The sequence below is a fragment of the Lycium barbarum genome, chromosome 2 (genome assembly GCF_019175385.1).
Source record: "Lycium barbarum isolate Lr01 chromosome 2, ASM1917538v2, whole genome shotgun sequence".
Lineage (NCBI taxonomy): Eukaryota > Viridiplantae > Streptophyta > Magnoliopsida > Solanales > Solanaceae > Lycium > Lycium barbarum.
The window spans coordinates 494470-512647 of NC_083338.1; the positions used below are offsets into that span (position 1 = coordinate 494470).

The 18178-nt window shown below is 31.5% G+C and overlaps 2 protein-coding genes across 2 annotated transcripts; one reads left to right on the forward strand and one right to left on the reverse strand.

The window, feature by feature from the left end:
• Positions 1 to 589: 589 nt before the first annotated feature.
• On the reverse strand, positions 590 to 2817 carry LOC132629189 (probable E3 ubiquitin-protein ligase ARI8). The gene has a single exon (XM_060344911.1). The coding sequence runs from the start codon at positions 2683 to 2685 to the stop codon at positions 1057 to 1059; it is 1629 nt and encodes a 542-aa protein (XP_060200894.1). The 5' UTR covers positions 2686 to 2817; the 3' UTR covers positions 590 to 1056.
• A 7172-nt stretch (positions 2818 to 9989) lies between these two features.
• LOC132625055 (transcription repressor MYB5-like) lies at positions 9990 to 13624 on the forward strand. The gene is made up of 2 exons (XM_060339832.1): positions 9990 to 10390; positions 11464 to 13624. The coding sequence occupies exons 1-2, from the start codon at positions 10101 to 10103 to the stop codon at positions 12062 to 12064; spliced, it is 891 nt and encodes a 296-aa protein (XP_060195815.1). The 5' UTR covers positions 9990 to 10100; the 3' UTR covers positions 12065 to 13624.
• Positions 13625 to 18178: the final 4554 nt, after the last annotated feature.

The following is an 18178-nucleotide window of genomic DNA, read 5'->3' on the forward strand; positions in this document are numbered from 1 at the left end:
TGTTAATAGCCAAACACACTGTTTTTGAATGTATTTGATTTTTTTTTTTTTTGTCTTGTATCTGAATGTATTTTTTGAAATTCATTCAAATACATGAAAATTTGAATGTATTTGGCTTCATATGTAGTTGGAATGTACATAATATATTTGAAATACATCAAAGAAATACATAAAAAAAAAGGCATTGAAATACATAAAAAAAAAATCACTAAAACACATCCAAAAAGAATCACTGAAATATATTATAGCAAAAAAAATCACTGAAATATATTAAAGCAAAAAAAAATCACTCTGTATTTAAAAACAAACAAATACACCCGTTAAAATACATAAAAAAAAAGGCAGCCCGGTGCACTAAGCTCCCGCTATGCACGGGGTCCGGGGAAGCCGGACCACATGTAAGTTTACCTACTTAAAACCCCGTACGGACACTCACTATATTTACATATGTAAAAGTTTCTGGCCTTTGGAAAACATCAATGAATCCTCTTTACTACTGGTTAGGGTAATGGAGTATCATTTTAACAAAACAGATGACTTAACCAAAACTGAGAAACAATGTAAATTTTTTCAGAAAATGTATATGCCATCAGCAAGAAGTCAATCAATCAGGTTAATGTCTTTTGTCTATGAATATCATTTCAAGTCTTGTTAAAAATAAAAATAAAAAGAACAATCTATAAAGTATCATACAATTCGAAATAATGAAACTATATGAATAATGCACTTGTTTTTCTACCCTGATTTTCTTGACTTAAATTAAATATAGGAGTTTTCAACACAATCCTAAAAAGAATCAATGAGCTTTTTTATGAGAAATACAAGCTTGATCAAAAAGCATGCCTGAGATAGAAATTAAACAAAACAAAAGTTGACATACTGATAACTGAAAACAAATGAAATTATATAAAAACAAATTCTTCACACAAGAAATTGAGAAAAAACCAAGCTTTATAAGTTTATCATACTAAATAATCTAGTCTTTAATTTGACCCAATTTGCTAAGCAAAAAAAAAAAAAAAATACCCCTTCTAAATTCAGTGAACTAAATTTGCTTCATTGACCAAGGCACATTTGACAAATTGTGTCAAAATCTTCATTCAAGAATGTGCACCTATCACACTTCCACATAATACCTTCTTTGTTGCTACTCATTGGTGCTTCCCTTTTTCTAGTGAATTCTCTTGAAGTATTCACATCTTTGAGTCCATTTTCTAGTGCCATAACCAACTTGTCAAAGTAATTTCCAGTAATTTTAATCAGGCCAATGACTTTCGAACGAAAATTTTCGAACTTCTTGTAAGACCCTTGCTCTGTATAATCCAATTCCTTGGTCGATCCAAGATGGTCCATCAATTCTTTCTCCACACAATGATGAAGTCGCTCCAGACCTGCCTCAGCTTCCCCTTGTAAGTACTCGAAAAATCGTGTTTTTGCCACCTCCTCTTTTGGTAAATAAAATCCATAAGCGTAAGTCCATTTCAACACCCTCCTACATTTAACAATTTGTTTCCAAGCTTGTATAATAAATTCAAATTCAGTCTCAGCTAAAGAGTGCAATTCACTAAAATTCTTCAATCCTTCATCTCTCATTTTTTTCAAATCCACTATGGCCTTTTGTTTTGACTTCTCATTAGATAACCATCTCTCATAGAAATGCATGTACCTTTGAACACATTGTTTGGCTTCTTTTATCTCTTTTTTTTCCTCATACCTATTACATTTACTATAACAAGTACCCCATTTTTCAAAACAAAGCCAACAAAATTGGTAACCACACCTACAAGTCATATGCATACACCCCATATTTTTCTCAATTGAGTTGTCACACTTGGGACACTTTTTAGTAAAAGCCAAAATCCAATTCGTATTCGCGGCTTCTTCGTGATTCCTAGAAATCCACTTAGCTATAGTGTCACAATCAATCGGGCGATGAATTTCCTCCACGCAATTCCAACAAAAACCATTAGAACAATCACAAATCACATCATAACTCTCGCTCCCTATCTCAAATTCAACAGCACATTCACATCCCGGAGCAGGACACCACTTGATCTTCCTATTTTCTTCGACATAAGATCGAAATAAACAATCATAATACATCAATCTATCTTTCTCAGAAGCTAATGTAACGATCATACTTTCACCTACCATAGCGTCACAACGTGGTTCGGGACAACGTAAACCGAGACACTTATTAGAACCATCATCAATCGACGCACTAATGTAACCTTCCCAACATAGCTTACAAAAAGGATGTTTATTACAAGTAGCAAAAGCAACCTTATCAAAAGAATATTCCTCAAAACAAATCCCACAATTCACATGATTACTACTTCTTTTCAAAGGGTTTTTATTTTCTGAGACTGAGATGTAGTTGTTTTCAGATAACATACCTATAGACTTACGAACTTCGTGTTCATTAGCAAACCACTCTTCATTAGCTCGAGTGACATTCCAATTATAACGTCGTAGAAGTGCTAACGAAACGTCTTGTGGGACAGAGAGAATGCTTGAAGTTTTCACGACATCTTCTTTCACGAGTTGACGAATATCAGTATCCTTCAAGATTTTGTAATTTTTCTGATTGTCAGAGTGCATGGATTCATCAATGTTGTCGCCATCACTGAAAACTACCTCATCTTCGTCTGAATACATATCGTAAATTTCATGGTCGGAATCCATTAGCAAAAATTTTGATAGTGAAACGTAGAAATTATTAGGAAGAGATAATATTAGCAAAAAATTTAATAGAGATAATTAATATTAATAATAAACCCTAGAGATATCCTACGGCTTTTGGAATTTGGAGGACTTTAGAAGAAGAAACCTAATGGAACTTGAAGGCCTTTTTTTAATCAGTTTATGTTTTCATATAAGTACTGTGTTAAGGAAATATATATATTTTTTTTTTGGGGCGGATTGCCTTCTTTTGGGGTTGTCTTTAATTTTTGTCCCTCAAATTGGTGGTCTTTTAAGTTTTGCCCCTCGCTAATACCTAGAGGTCCTGGGTTCGAATCTAGGCTAAGTAAAAAAAAAATCGCAAGTCATAACCAACTTATGCCTTAAGGCAAACTTTTACCCAAAATTAAGCCTTAAAGGTAAATATTTGTCTTAAGGCCTAACTTTTGCCCAAGGTAAGCCTTGAGGTTTGTGAAATTCCAGCAAAATATATATATTTTTTTTTTGCCTTAAGGCAGATTTTGAAACCCAACTTTTTCCCTGCGAATCTCAACTTATGTCTTGTAATTTTTTTTTATTTTTGACTAAGCAGGGATTCAAACTCGAAACCAATGACTTTTAGTGAAGGACAAAAATTAAAGACCACTGATTTGAGGGGCAAAAATTAAAGACCACCCCAGTGAAGGACAATCCTACAAATTGACCAATAAAATATGCATTTAAAGCACAATAGAAACCTAACGCAGAGTTACAAGTCTGTTTATGAGTTCGGGTTTGACCCAAATTATGTACTTATTTTCAATTTGTATAAATGGAAAATTACGTGATTTAATGATTTAGGCTCACTAGTTCCCGTTTTAGCAATACTATTAAATTATTACGAAAAAACAACTAGATTTTTATTTTTATAGCAAATCTTTACTATATGTATGTATGTATGACGGCAATGTATCTATGACGGTCAATATATATGTATGACTGTGTGTATACGACGACTATTGTATGTATGCATGCACGCGTGATTGTATGTATGTATGCCTGCTAGTGTATGTATGATATGTTTTGAAAAAAACTGTTGTGTATTTTGAAAACTCAATAATATCGCCATAATTTGCTATTAGGGGCATAAATAGTGCTATTAATTATGAAAATCCCCACTTAAAAATTCACTTAATATGAATAGATATTTTATCAAGAACTTAGTATGTTTTTTTTTTTTTGGAATTTAGATAAAAAAACTTTACTGAGTACCTTATTTGGACAACGCTATTTAACTTGTACCAACGTTATTAGAATTTTTGCATATATACCACTTCAGAACAACGCTATATATGTAGTGTCTGAAATTAGGCTTGATAATCATTGAAGGTATATATGACTGAAGTTCAGACATTTCTTCCTTAACTTCAAGCAAATATGACTGAACTTCAGGCAGAATAATGACGGAAGTTTAGACAAATATGACTGAATTATATTTCCTTAAATATTTTCTAAGTTATTTATTCTAATTATTGAGAGTAGTTTTTAAATATTATAAATAATCTGATGAATAGAAAATATTGTGAGTTGGAAAGTAGTTCAAATATAATATTTATTATAGTTCATATATAAAGTTCAAAGATAATATGGAAGGAATTACAGTTTTTTACATTATTTAAATAAGGATATGATTTACATAAGGTAATTAAAATCGTGATTGATTTTAAAGCGCTGAATATTATGACTTAGTTCAGATACTGTTAACTTTCTAAGCGTTTTAAATTTGTAAGTTCTATTCTTAAGAAATCAGTTTCTAAAATTACTACAACATTTTAGTTTAAGGGAGAAGTTGCCTACTAAATACTAATATATCAAAATTTTAAGAACCTCTAACGCACTTCACTCGGTTTTCAAAATAATTGACTAAACGTTATATTTTAAGAAAGAATAATTGCTTCCTACTTCTTCTAGGTTTTTTTTTTTTTTCTTTTTCTTGAGACCATATAGGTTTAGGTTGTCTATTGGGGTTTATATTTTATTGTTTTCAATTGAAGTACTACGATTATTTGTTTCAATCATCTGTCCAAGAAAATAGGAATTAAATCAAGTGGCATGCGGTTAAGATCCCCTCCAGTACAGTTTGCTCTAGTTTTGTTCAATTGGGTATTACTCCCTTCATTCCATAATAAATTACTCTTTTAGTTCATGCACACCCTTTAAAAATTACTTACTTCTAGAAAATTAGGAATATTTTTATCAACTTATCCCTAATTATATTTTAAGTTAACATTGGATATTGAATAGTAGGTAATTAAAACTTTAGTTGAATGAACAATTAACGAGGGGGTGTCATTAAACCTTCAACTAACAAAGCATATGACTTCAATGAATCTTTTGGAGTACGTACAGTTAATAGATGAAACTTTAGAACAAAAATCACAACATGTAAAAATTTCAATTGTAAATCTAGATTATAAATGAAAATTTAAAATTGGAGCCAACTTTTTTAACATTTCCCACCAAAATTGTCCTATAACAGAAGGTTTAAACTTCTTCACGTGAAACTAAAACTAATTGCTGAGTAAATATGGTTACAACAGAAAATAACCAAAGATCTTCACTTCAAATTGATCTGAATATTCCTTTTGAATATGAGAGTGAGTATGTTGGTGGAGAACAACTTGATCTTAATGTGAATACATACACATTTCATTTGATATAAAATATTGTGCTTATATACTTAAATATCTATAAAAAGAAAATGTAACTAATGAATCTTAATTATTTAAACATTAAGGACAATTTTGGAAGAATCTGTCCAAATATTCTTGAAATCCTAAAACGTCACTTATTTTGAAACAAAGAGCCCGTTTGGATTGGCTTATAAGTTGCTTATAAGCTGTTTTCAGTTTTTTTTTAGTGTTTAACTGGCCAGTTTAAAGTCATTTTGTGCTTAAAATAATCTCAAAAAAATAATTGGGCCCATTTGACTTAACTTATCTAAAGCAGCTTATAAGCTGAAAACAGCTTATAAGCCAAAAAAAATAAATTAGACTACCCCAACTTTTTTTTTTTAGCTTATAAGCTGTTTGCAGCTTATAGACATAAGTCCATCCAAACAGCCTCAAAATAAAACGCCTAAAGGTCACTTAATATGGAATGGAGGGAGTAGCTTTTTGCCACGTGTCCCACCTACATATTAATGGACAAGATTTATTGAATAAAAAATACTTGTTCAAACATATTGCTTTGTTACTTTTGCAAATAAATAAATTAATAAAACTACACGTTTCTGCTCATACAAAAAGATGTTTCCTAAATATAATTAAAACTACGTCTTAAATTGATCATAATAATAAGAACTATATATCAAAGTTGATTAAACTCATTAAGATACATAATTTGAAGAACTTAAAATTATAGATCTTGGCTAGGCTAAAACGGGGACTTCTAAATTCTCCTACGTACTAAATAGCAGTAGTAATTTAAAGAACTAGTACTATACATGTGATGAGGTTTTCAGCAATACTGAATTATCAATTAAGTAGTAGAATGAAAAATCACCCCTAAATACTTCAATTTATAATTTACCCTCCTATTATACTAGCGAAAGGTAGTTCATTCCAGTCTTTAATTTACCACCTCCACAGTTTACACCAACTAAAACAGTACTTTTTCTCAATAAATCTTGTCCATTGATATGTAGGTGGGACACGTGGCAAAAATTTAATACCCTATTAAACAAAACTGGAGCAAATTGTACTGAAGGGGATCTTAACGATGTGATTGTTAAATGGTTTTTATTGAACTTGCTTGGAGGAAATTCATCAACATTGTGACATTATAGCTAAGAGGATGATTAGGACAAATGCGGAAGAACAAAAAAATTGATTTTTCGCTTTCACTGAGTGTGAGAACTCTACTGATACTTGTACGTGTGGTTATAAATTTAACGGAAAAGGGTCAAAATTACCCTTGAACTTTGAAAAATAGTTCATTCATACCCTTCGTTATACTTTAGGGTCAATTATACCCTTACAGTTATACTATGGGGTCAATTATACCCTTATGACTAACGGCTGCCACGTGGCATCATCCCAACCCTTCAAAATTATTTTACCCTCAAATAATTTTTTACCCACTAAAATAACTCAACCCGACCTGATTTTTTTTTCGAGCAAAATTAATACGGATACTTTTTCCAGGAAAAAAAATAAAAATAATTTCGTATTATTTTTGCTAGAAAAAAAATTGTTGAGTTATTTTAGTGGGTAAAAAATTATTTGAGGGTAAAATAATTTTGAAGGGTTGGGATGATGCCACGTGGCAGCCGTTAGTCATAAGGGTATAATTGACCCCATAGTATAACTGTAAGTGGTCGTTTGGTTTGAGGTCAAAATAGTCCCGGGATTACAATCCCGGGACTAATTTATACCATCTGTTGGTATTATTTTATACCATCTGAAAGATGGTATAAAATAATACCAGTATAAGTGGGTTAAGAAGGTATAAGTTGAGTTATTCCAGCACTAATTTTTATACCACGTTTGGTACAAGGTATAAAATAATCCCGGAATAAATCTATACCTTATATCAAACGTGGTATAAAAATTAGTACCGGTATAATCCATGTTATACCTTAAACCAAACGACCACTAAGGGTATAATTGGCCCTAAAGTATAACGAAGGGTATGAATGAACTATTTTTCAAAGTTCAGGGGTAATTTTGATCCTTTTCCATAAATTTAATTTGTTGGCTTTGTTAAGTTTAACAAAATGGGACACTCGTTATGGTAGATGTAATCGTTATAAGGAAAAAGAAGAGATAAAGAAGCCAACAAAATTAGTCAAAGGTACACACGTTAGTACTATGAGAGATGGTTTTCAATGAGAAGTCACAACAAAAGTCCTTAAAAGTATTTGAAAAAAATATAAGATGAAGGATTAATTGATGGATTACCTTGGGTGTGTTGTTACTGCTTAACATAAAGGTTCATTATTTCTTGTATCGAGCCCGGTGACATGGCGCTCTCTAAATTCAGAAAACACATTTATCTTTTTTCTGATCTTGTTTTAGCCTTTTCTGCTTATTTTTTCCTCTATAATCGTTTTAATTTAAGATGCCGAAAAGACATGTCTTTTCATGTTCATTAAAGCAAGAAACTGTCCCAACAGTATTTGTTACCGTTGTATCCCTTTGTATTCCTTATTTACGGGGGAAAGAACCCCTGCAATATAAAATACAAAAGGTTCCACCAATGTAAAAACTGACAAAGGCTTCCAGCAATGGCTTTCTGACATTTCTAAAAATTTCCTCAATTTAAATCTAAAAAATATTTTTCCTGAAATGTCTCTCTTTCCAACTTTTTTCTTTCATTATTTCTACTACATGAAGCAGTTCAACCTAATTAATTAGTCTGATGAACTAAATTTATGACTTTTTGTGGCTTGCTTGGAATGCTTTTTCCTAATTTGGATATGCTTACGAAGTAGTTATAGACAACCCAATTTCTGATTATTTTAAACTATTTACTATTAGAAGAAGATCATTCTGTAAATACAATTAGGTCTTTTAAATTGCGGGAAGTGCGGGGAGTTCACTAGTGTTATTATACCAAAAACAATTTAGAATTATCCGAAAAGCAGAATGAATTATAGAGATTGGTAGGCTCAACAGACTTCGAGCGTAATATATGCTAGGATCGGATCCTTGTCACATCTTAGCCTATGGTTGAAAAATACAGCGATTAAGAAATCCTCCACTGAATAAAATATCCAAAGAAACTCTTCTCTTTTCACTATGAACAAGGCGAAGGCGCTATTTTTAGTGCCCTAACAAAAATGAACGCTCGCGAGTCATTCGGCGGTAACACTCCCAAATCTGAAAATTCATATGCGATTTTATGATATGGCACTCAAGGTTCCAGAACGGGAACTTGACTGATTTTCTGGAGGAAAAAAGTGGTGAAAGTCCCTTTTTATACATAAATATGAAAATTATGGTCTTGTGTACACAACACGTAAAAACAAGAAAAAAAAATTAACACAACCCTTAAAAATATGCAATTTTACTTTGATTTTCTCTTTAAATAGGGAGTATTTATTAGGATTTAATATTGAGTTGGTAATGCCATTGATCAAAGTAATTTTGGGTGGGTAAATGTCACTGTTCTTTGCTGCTTTGAAAGTGAGTAATTCCTACTGTGGAATATTTTGATTGAAATTAATTATGTAACAAATAGAGTAAAAGCTTATCTATTTTTCACGCCCAATAAATTTAGATCCCCCAAAACTTGCTCTATTTAAGTGTCAAAATTCACTTTTATACGTTTTGCTATTTTAGGAAGAATAAATATACAAAATTCTGTATTAGTATCTTGAGTCTTCAGTAAAAACAAAAAATATAAGGCTCGAATGACTTCATTCTATAAGGCTCGAATCCGTCGAAGTCGAGACCTCTTGTTAACTAAGGATGGAGGGATATACTTACTGTCGGACCACAACCATTAGTTACATAAATGTGTTACACAAGATTTTAATTAGATGTATCATTTTTATGTTGAATAATCAATATATATAAAAAAAGATTCAAAATTCAAATGAATAAATGTACTCTGTGACGGAAACAACCTCTCTATCTCTCTGAGGTACGGGTAAGGTCTGTGTACACTATCCTTCCCATACCGCACTTGCGAAAATATACTGGATATGTTGTTAAATGGTCTTCGATCAAATTCAAAAATATTTAAATTACTTTTTCCTTGTATATTTTGATATCTAGTTATAATCAATTCGTGAGCCCCATTCATATGCATGTCGTTACCATTTGTCCAAAAGAGGTAAATGATGCATCTATATATTGAAGTCTTCTATATTTGGCCACAACATTATATGAAGAAAACCAAGTGCAGCTTCCACCAAATTGTAGGTGGCCTGTTTTTCGACAATACAAATACAGACTTTATGTTTTGTACACTTGACAATACAAAGAATTTTTACGCTCTCAAGTAAAGTTGACGTATATACATAAACTTCCTCTACCAGTAAAAGTTTACGTGCACCAGATATTTACACCAAATTAAAAAAGATAAATCATGGTCATCAATGAAGTGGACATGTTGAGGTCTCCGGTTGAAATTGCTTCCGCAACACGCTAGCTAGGTGACTTCTTCTAATCTCTCTCAAGTCCTTATGGACAGAGTTATCAAATACTCATGCAAGCAGGTCACCAAATTAAAACCAAAAATGGCAAAATCAATCTGGCAAAAAACGTGTTCTAAATGCAAGCGTAAACTACGGAGAGAACACACTCCTTTCCCCCCTCCTAAATTTAGTACTAAGACATTATCACACTCACCCAACTTAACATGCAAACCAAAACTCCACAATCCCATCTCCATCGCTCCCAAAAAATCACAAAAAATAGAGAAAAAAGAAAATGAGAACCCCATCATCATCAAGAAAAAAAGTAGTAACACCATGTTGTAACAAAATAGGGTTAAAAAGAGGGCCATGGACACCCGAAGAAGACGAAATACTGACTAATTACGTCAGTAAAGAAGGTGAAGGGCGGTGGCGTACGTTGCCAAGGAAGGCGGGGCTCCTCCGTTGTGGGAAGAGCTGCCGCCTTAGATGGATGAACTACCTCCGCCCTTCCGTTAAACGGGGACATATTTCGTCAGATGAAGAAGATCTCATACTTCGTCTTCATCGACTTCTTGGCAACAGGTAATTCAAAAAAAAAAAAAAAAGCTTCTTGATTATATATATCGAGTGTTGTTTTGATATTATTTATGGGGTTATTGATTTTTATGTGCAATAAAAAGAAAAGAAATGCAAGTGCAAGTGCAAAAGAAAACCCTTTTCTTGGAGTAATTTTCTTGATCTGCTGATTATATAGGGTTTATTTTCTCCAGCTTTGCTGCATATCTTATTCACTTTTTTTAAGTTGTATATCTTTCTGTCATTTTTCTTTTGGCTTCTATCTAGGATTTTTGTTAGATCTATTAGTTATTTAGGGTTTTGTATCCTCAACTCTGATCTATACTTTTCCTTTTTTGGTTCTTTGTCCCGTGATCCGTACCCGCTTTGGGGCCTGATTAATTCGGACTCGTGCTTAAAATGTTCCCTATGAAAGGAAATTTCATTTTCCAGGCTCGAAACTCGAGAACTTTAATTAAAGATGGAGGAGTACGACCACTACATATTTGGGGCCATTTTGTTCAAGAGGGGTTATTCCGGTAAATTTTGGAATTAAATTTATCCAAGTGTGTGGTTGGAGATCTGTGTATTAGCTGAAATCAAGAGTATTATTTTTATACCAAAATCTTGATATATTACTTATCCCATATAGAAGATGCAGGTTATACCCCGCTTGATTATAATTCAAGGATTATAATCTTAGGATATCCTCGTTTTGATCCAGACGAACCTTTAGTGGTATATATCAGCTTAGTTATATGTTTTTACCTCATTAATTGTGTTCTTATCTTAGTTTTGCTATGGTTTGCAGTATTTTGAGTTTAATTTGTTGTTTGATTTGGTTTTGATTAATAAAAAAACTAAAGTATTTCTCGGTGGATTTTGATCAAAAGAACAAAAGAAGTATTTATCCTTTAATGAAACAATTGTTTATTTATTTTCTTTGGAATAAATCAAACTAGGACTGAATTCAGGTATTCAACTCCGATATATATGTTTTTTTCCCCTTCTGCTGTATTTTATTTAGGTGTCTCTAATATTTCTCTAATTAATTAAATGTTTTTCTTTCTTATAATTTTTTTATTGTGGAAATTTTGTAGGTGGTCATTGATAGCAGGGAGAATTCCAGGGAGAACAGATAATGAGATAAAAAATTATTGGAATACTCGCCTTAGCAAGAAATTAATCAGCCAAGGAATAGATCCAAGAACCCACAAACCAATAATACTAAACCCTATTGCCTCTGGTGATGATAATCATATTATTACCAACAATAAAGCTAATTCTACTTCTCCTTCTTCATCTTCAAAATTAGCACATAATGATCCCGACATAATTATTCCAAACCCCATTAATTACATTCCTTTCCAAATGGAAGATCAACCCTTAAGGAGCATGAATAATAATCGCCCAAGAGAAATTACGTGTTTGGATGATTATCAGTATCAGAGCAGTCAAGCAATGCTCGCCAAATATCGCGATGATGATATGAATATTGAGGTCCGTGATAAGGGAGACGATGAAATGAATTGTTGCACGGACGATGTATTCTCCTCCTTCTTGAATTCTTTGATCAATGAAGACATGTTCAGATGCCAAAATCAACAAATCAATGGTACATTGCAAGATTTTGATCCTTTGATCATAGCTTCATCTACACCTTCATCTGCTCAAATAACTCCAAGAGAATATAATGGATAAATAATGATGAATGTTTGATTATTAAATGCCTTGTTAATTACCTTCATATGTTTATATAAGAAAAACATGGATTCTTATATTGATATTTGTAACTAAACAATTCTTTCCCCTGGTGATTTTCTAGCTAGATTATTAATGCCTTAAATTTTTATATATGTAAATCTTACTGATATTGTAATAGAGTATGCATGTTTGTGAGGGTTTCACATTTAGGAATGCTATAAGTTATATATTTGAGTTTATTTTCTTGCTATCTAAGGTCTTTAAATTTACAGAATACGGGGTCGCGATGAACCAATAGTTCATGCGTTACATTAAGTTATAGCCTATAGGACTATATATACATCTGATAATAAATGTCAGACAAAAAGTAATTCCTTCCTAATTTATCTGCTGATATCAATGCTTCACTACGCTAAAGTAGCGGTTGATTAACACATGATAGCTAAAAAAACAAGAGAAAAAGAAGCACAAGAAACAAACAAAATTAAAGAAAGCAATGCAACATGTTATTAACCTACGATCGAGTATAAGCCAAGTGTTTAATTTTTTGCAACTCATAAAGCATTCATATATGGACATCTAGTTTACCAAAAAGAAATAGCTATATATATATATATATATATATATATATATATATATATATAGTTACCCGGTGTCAAGGAAAGTACTCGTGTATATTCAAATGAATAGTGAAAGTACTAGAGGTTTGGACTTCGAATGCTGGAAATTAACTGGAAAAAAAAAGTGGTAAGTAACACTTTTCTCATTAATGGATCTTATTCGACGCAAATACCGATTAGTCGAGCCATATCAATTGATACAAGATGGCTAAACAATAAAAGAAAACATAGTGAAAAATAAATGAAAGAATACCAAAACAAAAGTACTCAGAATTAAAAACATCTTGATTCTCTTAATATATATTTATGTGAAAGTAATAACTTGTTCATGTCTTCAATTGTCAAGCTACCGTCTACATCCTCATTTATATTTGACAACATGATATACCATATATATTTCGACCAAATATTCACAACTTCAACTCAAAGACAACTACCAGTCTGTTTTATTTAATATATTTGATTGGTCGGTAGCTCTACATATGCATTCATGATTTTACTTTTCTTGTACAATTTTAGAGTAAAAATGATTCTTAATTCACAGGTGGAACTAAGATTTTGAGTTTATGAGTTTCGAATTTTAGAACGGGAAAGTTACATAGTCGGCCGGTCGGCCAAAATATTAACAGTCGGCTACACAATACATATATACATATATTATACATTTTCCGGCTAACGTTTTTTTGTTAGTAGGGCGACTATATTATGTAAGAGATTCAGGATTCTAAATACAAGGTCTGGTCTAAAGTTACCAAGCTCGGCAGAACTTGCAACCAGAACATAACTCTCTTCACATGATTTTTATCCTCACTTTTGTAGATTTATTAAAGAATGTTGGTAAGTTTATATGACTACATGAGGGTATGTGTATGTATGAAAACTTTTCATTTGCTTCTCTTTTAATGGAGTTGCAATCAAACTATTAGCATTTAAAAGTTTTTTTTTTAAAAAAAAGTGTGAGAGAGAGAAGAACAAGAGAATGTTACATAATTTTATACTCCTATAACTTCTGTTATCAGATAAGAGTTCACATTTTATAATTATAAGGTCCCATAGAATGAGACTGGAAATTACAAAGGTGGTCTATCCTAACCATTCAAAAAAAAAAATAACTGAACTAAAAAAATAAATCAACGACCAAGTTGGAAATATTTCTAGTTCCTTTTTCAATTACTAAAAAGTAAAAACTTGAATTTTCGAGGGACGTTCTCATCGAAAATATGAAATTTCGGATGGGAAATCCGGCGAAAATTTTCCGACAAGCCAATTCCAGAATACAGGGTCGCGATGAACCAATAGTTCGAGCGTTACATTAAGTTATAGGACTATATATACATCTGATAATAAATGTCAGACAAAAAGTAATTCCTAATTTAACTGCTGATATCAATGCTTCACTACGCTAAAGTAGCTGTTGATTAACACATGATAGCTAAAAAAACAAGAGAAAAAGAAGCACAAGAAACAAACAAAATTAAAGAAAGAAATGCAACATGTTATTAACCTACGATCGAGTATAAGCCAAGTGTTTAATCTTTTGCAACTCATAAAGCATTCATCTATGGACATCTAGTTTACCAAAACGAAATAGCTATATATATATATATATATATATAGTTACCAGGTGTCAATGAAAGTGCTCGTGTATATTAAAATGAATAATGAAAGTACTAGAGGTTTGGGCTGGAAATTAACTGGAAAAAAAGTGGTAAGTAAAGCTTTTTTCATTAATGGATCTTATTCGACGCAAATAAGATACAAGATACGGATTAGTCGAGCCATACCAATTGATACAAGATGGCTAAACAATAAAAGAAAACATAGTGAAAAGTAAATGAAAGAATACTAAAACAAAAGTACTCAGAATTAAAAACATCTTGATTCTCTTAATATATATTTATGTGAAAGTAATAACTTGTTCATGTCTTCAATTGTCAAGCTACTGTCTACATCCTCATTTATACTTGACAACATGATATACCATATATATTTCGACCAAAGTATTCACAACTTCAACTCAAAGACAACTACCAGTCTGTTTTATTTAATATATATGATTGGTAGGTAGCTCTACATATGCATTCATGATTTTTACTTTTCTTGTACAATTTTAGAGTAAAAATGATTCTTAATTCACAGGTGGAACTAAGATTTTGAGTTTATGAGTTTCGGATTTTAGAACAGAAAAGTTACATAGTCGGCCGGTCGGCCAAAATATTAACAGTCGGCTACACAATACATATATACATATATTATACATTTTCCGGCTAACTTTTTTTTGTTAGTAGGGCAACTATATTGTGTAAGAGATTCGGGATTCTGAATACAGGGTCTGGTCTAAAGTTACCAAGCTCGACAGAACTTGCAACCAGAACATAGCTGTCTTCACATGATTTTTATCCTCACTTTTGTAGATTTATTAAAGAATGTTGGTAAGTTTATCTGACTACATGAGGGTATGTGTATGTATGAAAATTTTTCATTTGCTTCTCTTTTAATGGAGTTGCAATCAAACTATTATCATTTAAAAGTAAAATAAAAAATAAAAAAATATAGAGTGTGAGAGAGAGAAGAACAAGAGAATGTTACATAATTTTATACTTTTATACTCCTATAACTTTTGTTATCAGATAAGAGTTCATTTTACTTCTCGAACATTTTATAATTATAAGGTCCCATAGAATGAGACTGGAAATTACAAAGGTGGTCTATCCTAACCATTCAAAAAAAATAACTGAACTAAAAAAATAAATCAACGACCAAGTTGGAAATATTTCTAGTTCCTTTTTCAATTACTAAAAAGTAAAAACTTGAATTTTCGAGGGACGTTCTCATCGAAAATATGAAATTTCGGATGGGAAATCCGGCAAAAATTTTCCGACAAGCCAATTCCATAGGAAATTCTCGTTTTTTAGTAGTGAATACTTCTCATCAAACTAATGACTCCTCTTCTACATGTTATCTTTTTCTTTGTTTCATCCACAACGGGAAATGATATAATATTGGCCTGAAAGAATTTATCGACGACCCTAACTTATTTGGAACTAACGCGTATAGTAATATATCATAGCGGAAAATGTTTTTACTTAAATAGTTTTAACATTCATAGAACTCCTCACGGTCTGAAAATATAATTGTGTAGAACTGCACTTCTAGTGCATGATATGATCATATAACTAGTCAAAACTACAAGTCGAATTTAGGTAGCTAAGCTAATAATGCATTTGGCTAATTTATTTAATCTATCAACCCGAAAATTTTAAAAGTTAAAAAAATAATTTTAAAACATTACTAGCCAGTGCATTAAAAAAAGGTACCTTGCAAAAAGAAATATAGAATATGTATTCAACAAGAACAGAATTAAGAACTATATGTACATCAGAATATGTATTCCAAAGTACCAAAAATATATGAAAACAAAGACATGCGAAGTTTGTTTTTGAATAATACCATTTACTAGCTCTAGAATTAAACAGGAATTAGCAACATACAATTTCTATCGGTAAACATAAATCGTTAATCTTATTTAATTAATGATAGATTATTAAAAAAATTGTTGCTACGGTTTATTAAACAATAGATTAGCGATGAATTTTGTAGCTAATTCTTATTTTATTTTCTTGTAGTGAGGGTTTATCGAGATGACTTTGCATTAATATATCCTTAGTCACAATGAGAACTGAGAAGAATACATAAAAATTTGTGAAAATAAGGAAATAAAGAAGAAAAATAAATTCTAGAGATTAAAATATTTGACTCACCCGGAAAATTCGCAGCCATTGCCATGTTGGAGCTAGAAAATATTAATTCCTTTTCAACTTTTTCCATCTCCATTTTCCAGAGAGTACAACTTGTGAAATAAAATTGAAAAATTGTTTGTGGACAAAATCAAATTGTAGGAGAAAAATAAAGAATATTAGGTTTCAATTTGAAACTATATTAGAAGAGAGATAGAATAGAAGAGCTTCCAACATCTAAACTCCTATTTATACCCCATAGTTGCATGGTAGTAAGATAGCAATAAAATGACACCCAAAAAAAAAAAAAATGCGTCAATGACATGAGGATTCCAAGTTGAATATTAGTTGAAAAGAAAAGATATTTTGGCTATTCATGACCAAGAATATTAATGGAGCATTGCAAAAATAGTTATTTTTCCCCTAGAAAAGAGAATGTGTGCTTTTAAAAAATTTATAATTGAAGGAAAATATGTGTCTAAACTAATTAGATTGCGTATAAATCATAAAATGAGAACTTATAGGTTGTTCATATACGGAAGTGGAGGACTTGTAGCTGGAGTTACATTATATATGTTGGAGCATGTGGTAAAACATTGTCTTCGGTATGTATTAATCCTACACTATAGGTGTACTTTTATAAGGAATATTAGGATAAATAATAATTACTAAACTTTTATGTATTTACCCTAATGAATCTTTTAGAGCACTCCTTATAGATGGATTCTTATTTCCAACAAAATAATATAATCGAAGTGTTTTTTTTGTCCCTTTCCAAATTATTGTTTGCTTGTGTAAGATTGACCGGTAGTTGTTGTATATAAATGTGGAGATCTTGGCTACAAATAAATTGAACTAAACAAACATTCCAACTAATTGACAAGCAGGCTATTGACCTATTGACATGGTTTGTTACCATAAAGAATAAACTCTGAGATATGATGTATATCTAATTTCTTAAAATAATTATTTAACTGATAGTCAATATTGACAAACTTTAGGTAAAAATTGCATAGCGTGGTCTGAAGTTTTTGACACATGTTTGAAGTCCCTTTTTATATTAGGTAAGTGCTGTTAGAAAAAATTGAAAATATTGAAGAGATGAAAATTAGCTGTATAAACTACTCAGAGTTTCCTATATACGTATTCTAAGTTGGTAGAGTGTCGAGCTAAACTCTAAGCACGTCTGAACTCTGAAGTGTGGCTTAGACAAGCCAAATTACTCAAGACACATATATAGGAAGTTTGGCCTTTGCAAGCAAACTTCTTGCGCATATCTCGAAAGTGTACTTGCACAAATTACAAGTAATATGGCAAACTTCAGATAAAATTTATAACTTCGAACGCATATAGTTACAACTTCAGCCGCGTACGCTTTAAATTATTCTAGAAATGACTTAAACATACAAAAATTAATGAACTTAGGTAGTAGCTTCAATGAGATCACAAAATCAGTTGTCCCCTCAAATAGATGGAAGAAAGGAAAATCACAGCCAAGTAGCATTCGCCCATCTAGTTTACAAAATATGTACACAGTGTATAGGTAGTATATAAAGTACACTAAATATACATATATTATACATACGTATACATGTAATATACATAACAACACACTACCTATACAATCAAAGAGTAATAGGCAGTGTATACTTCCGCCATATTTGGTAAACTAGATGGCTGAAGCGTACATTTAGGTAAGTTTCCCGATCAAAAGGAAAAATTACAACCAAATGCCATTCGACAATCTAATTTAA

Bases quoted from the DNA above. Each gene is read 5' to 3' on its own strand.
- LOC132625055 (XM_060339832.1), top strand. From the start codon at position 10,101: ATGAGAACCCCATCATCATCAAGAAAAAAAGTAGTAACACCATGTTGT. The intron at 10,391-11,463 runs GTAATTCAAAAA...GAAATTTTGTAG, and splicing joins CATCGACTTCTTGGCAACAG to GTGGTCATTGATAGCAGGGA.
- LOC132629189 (XM_060344911.1), bottom strand. From the start codon at position 2,685: ATGGATTCCGACCATGAAATTTACGATATGTATTCAGACGAAGATGAG.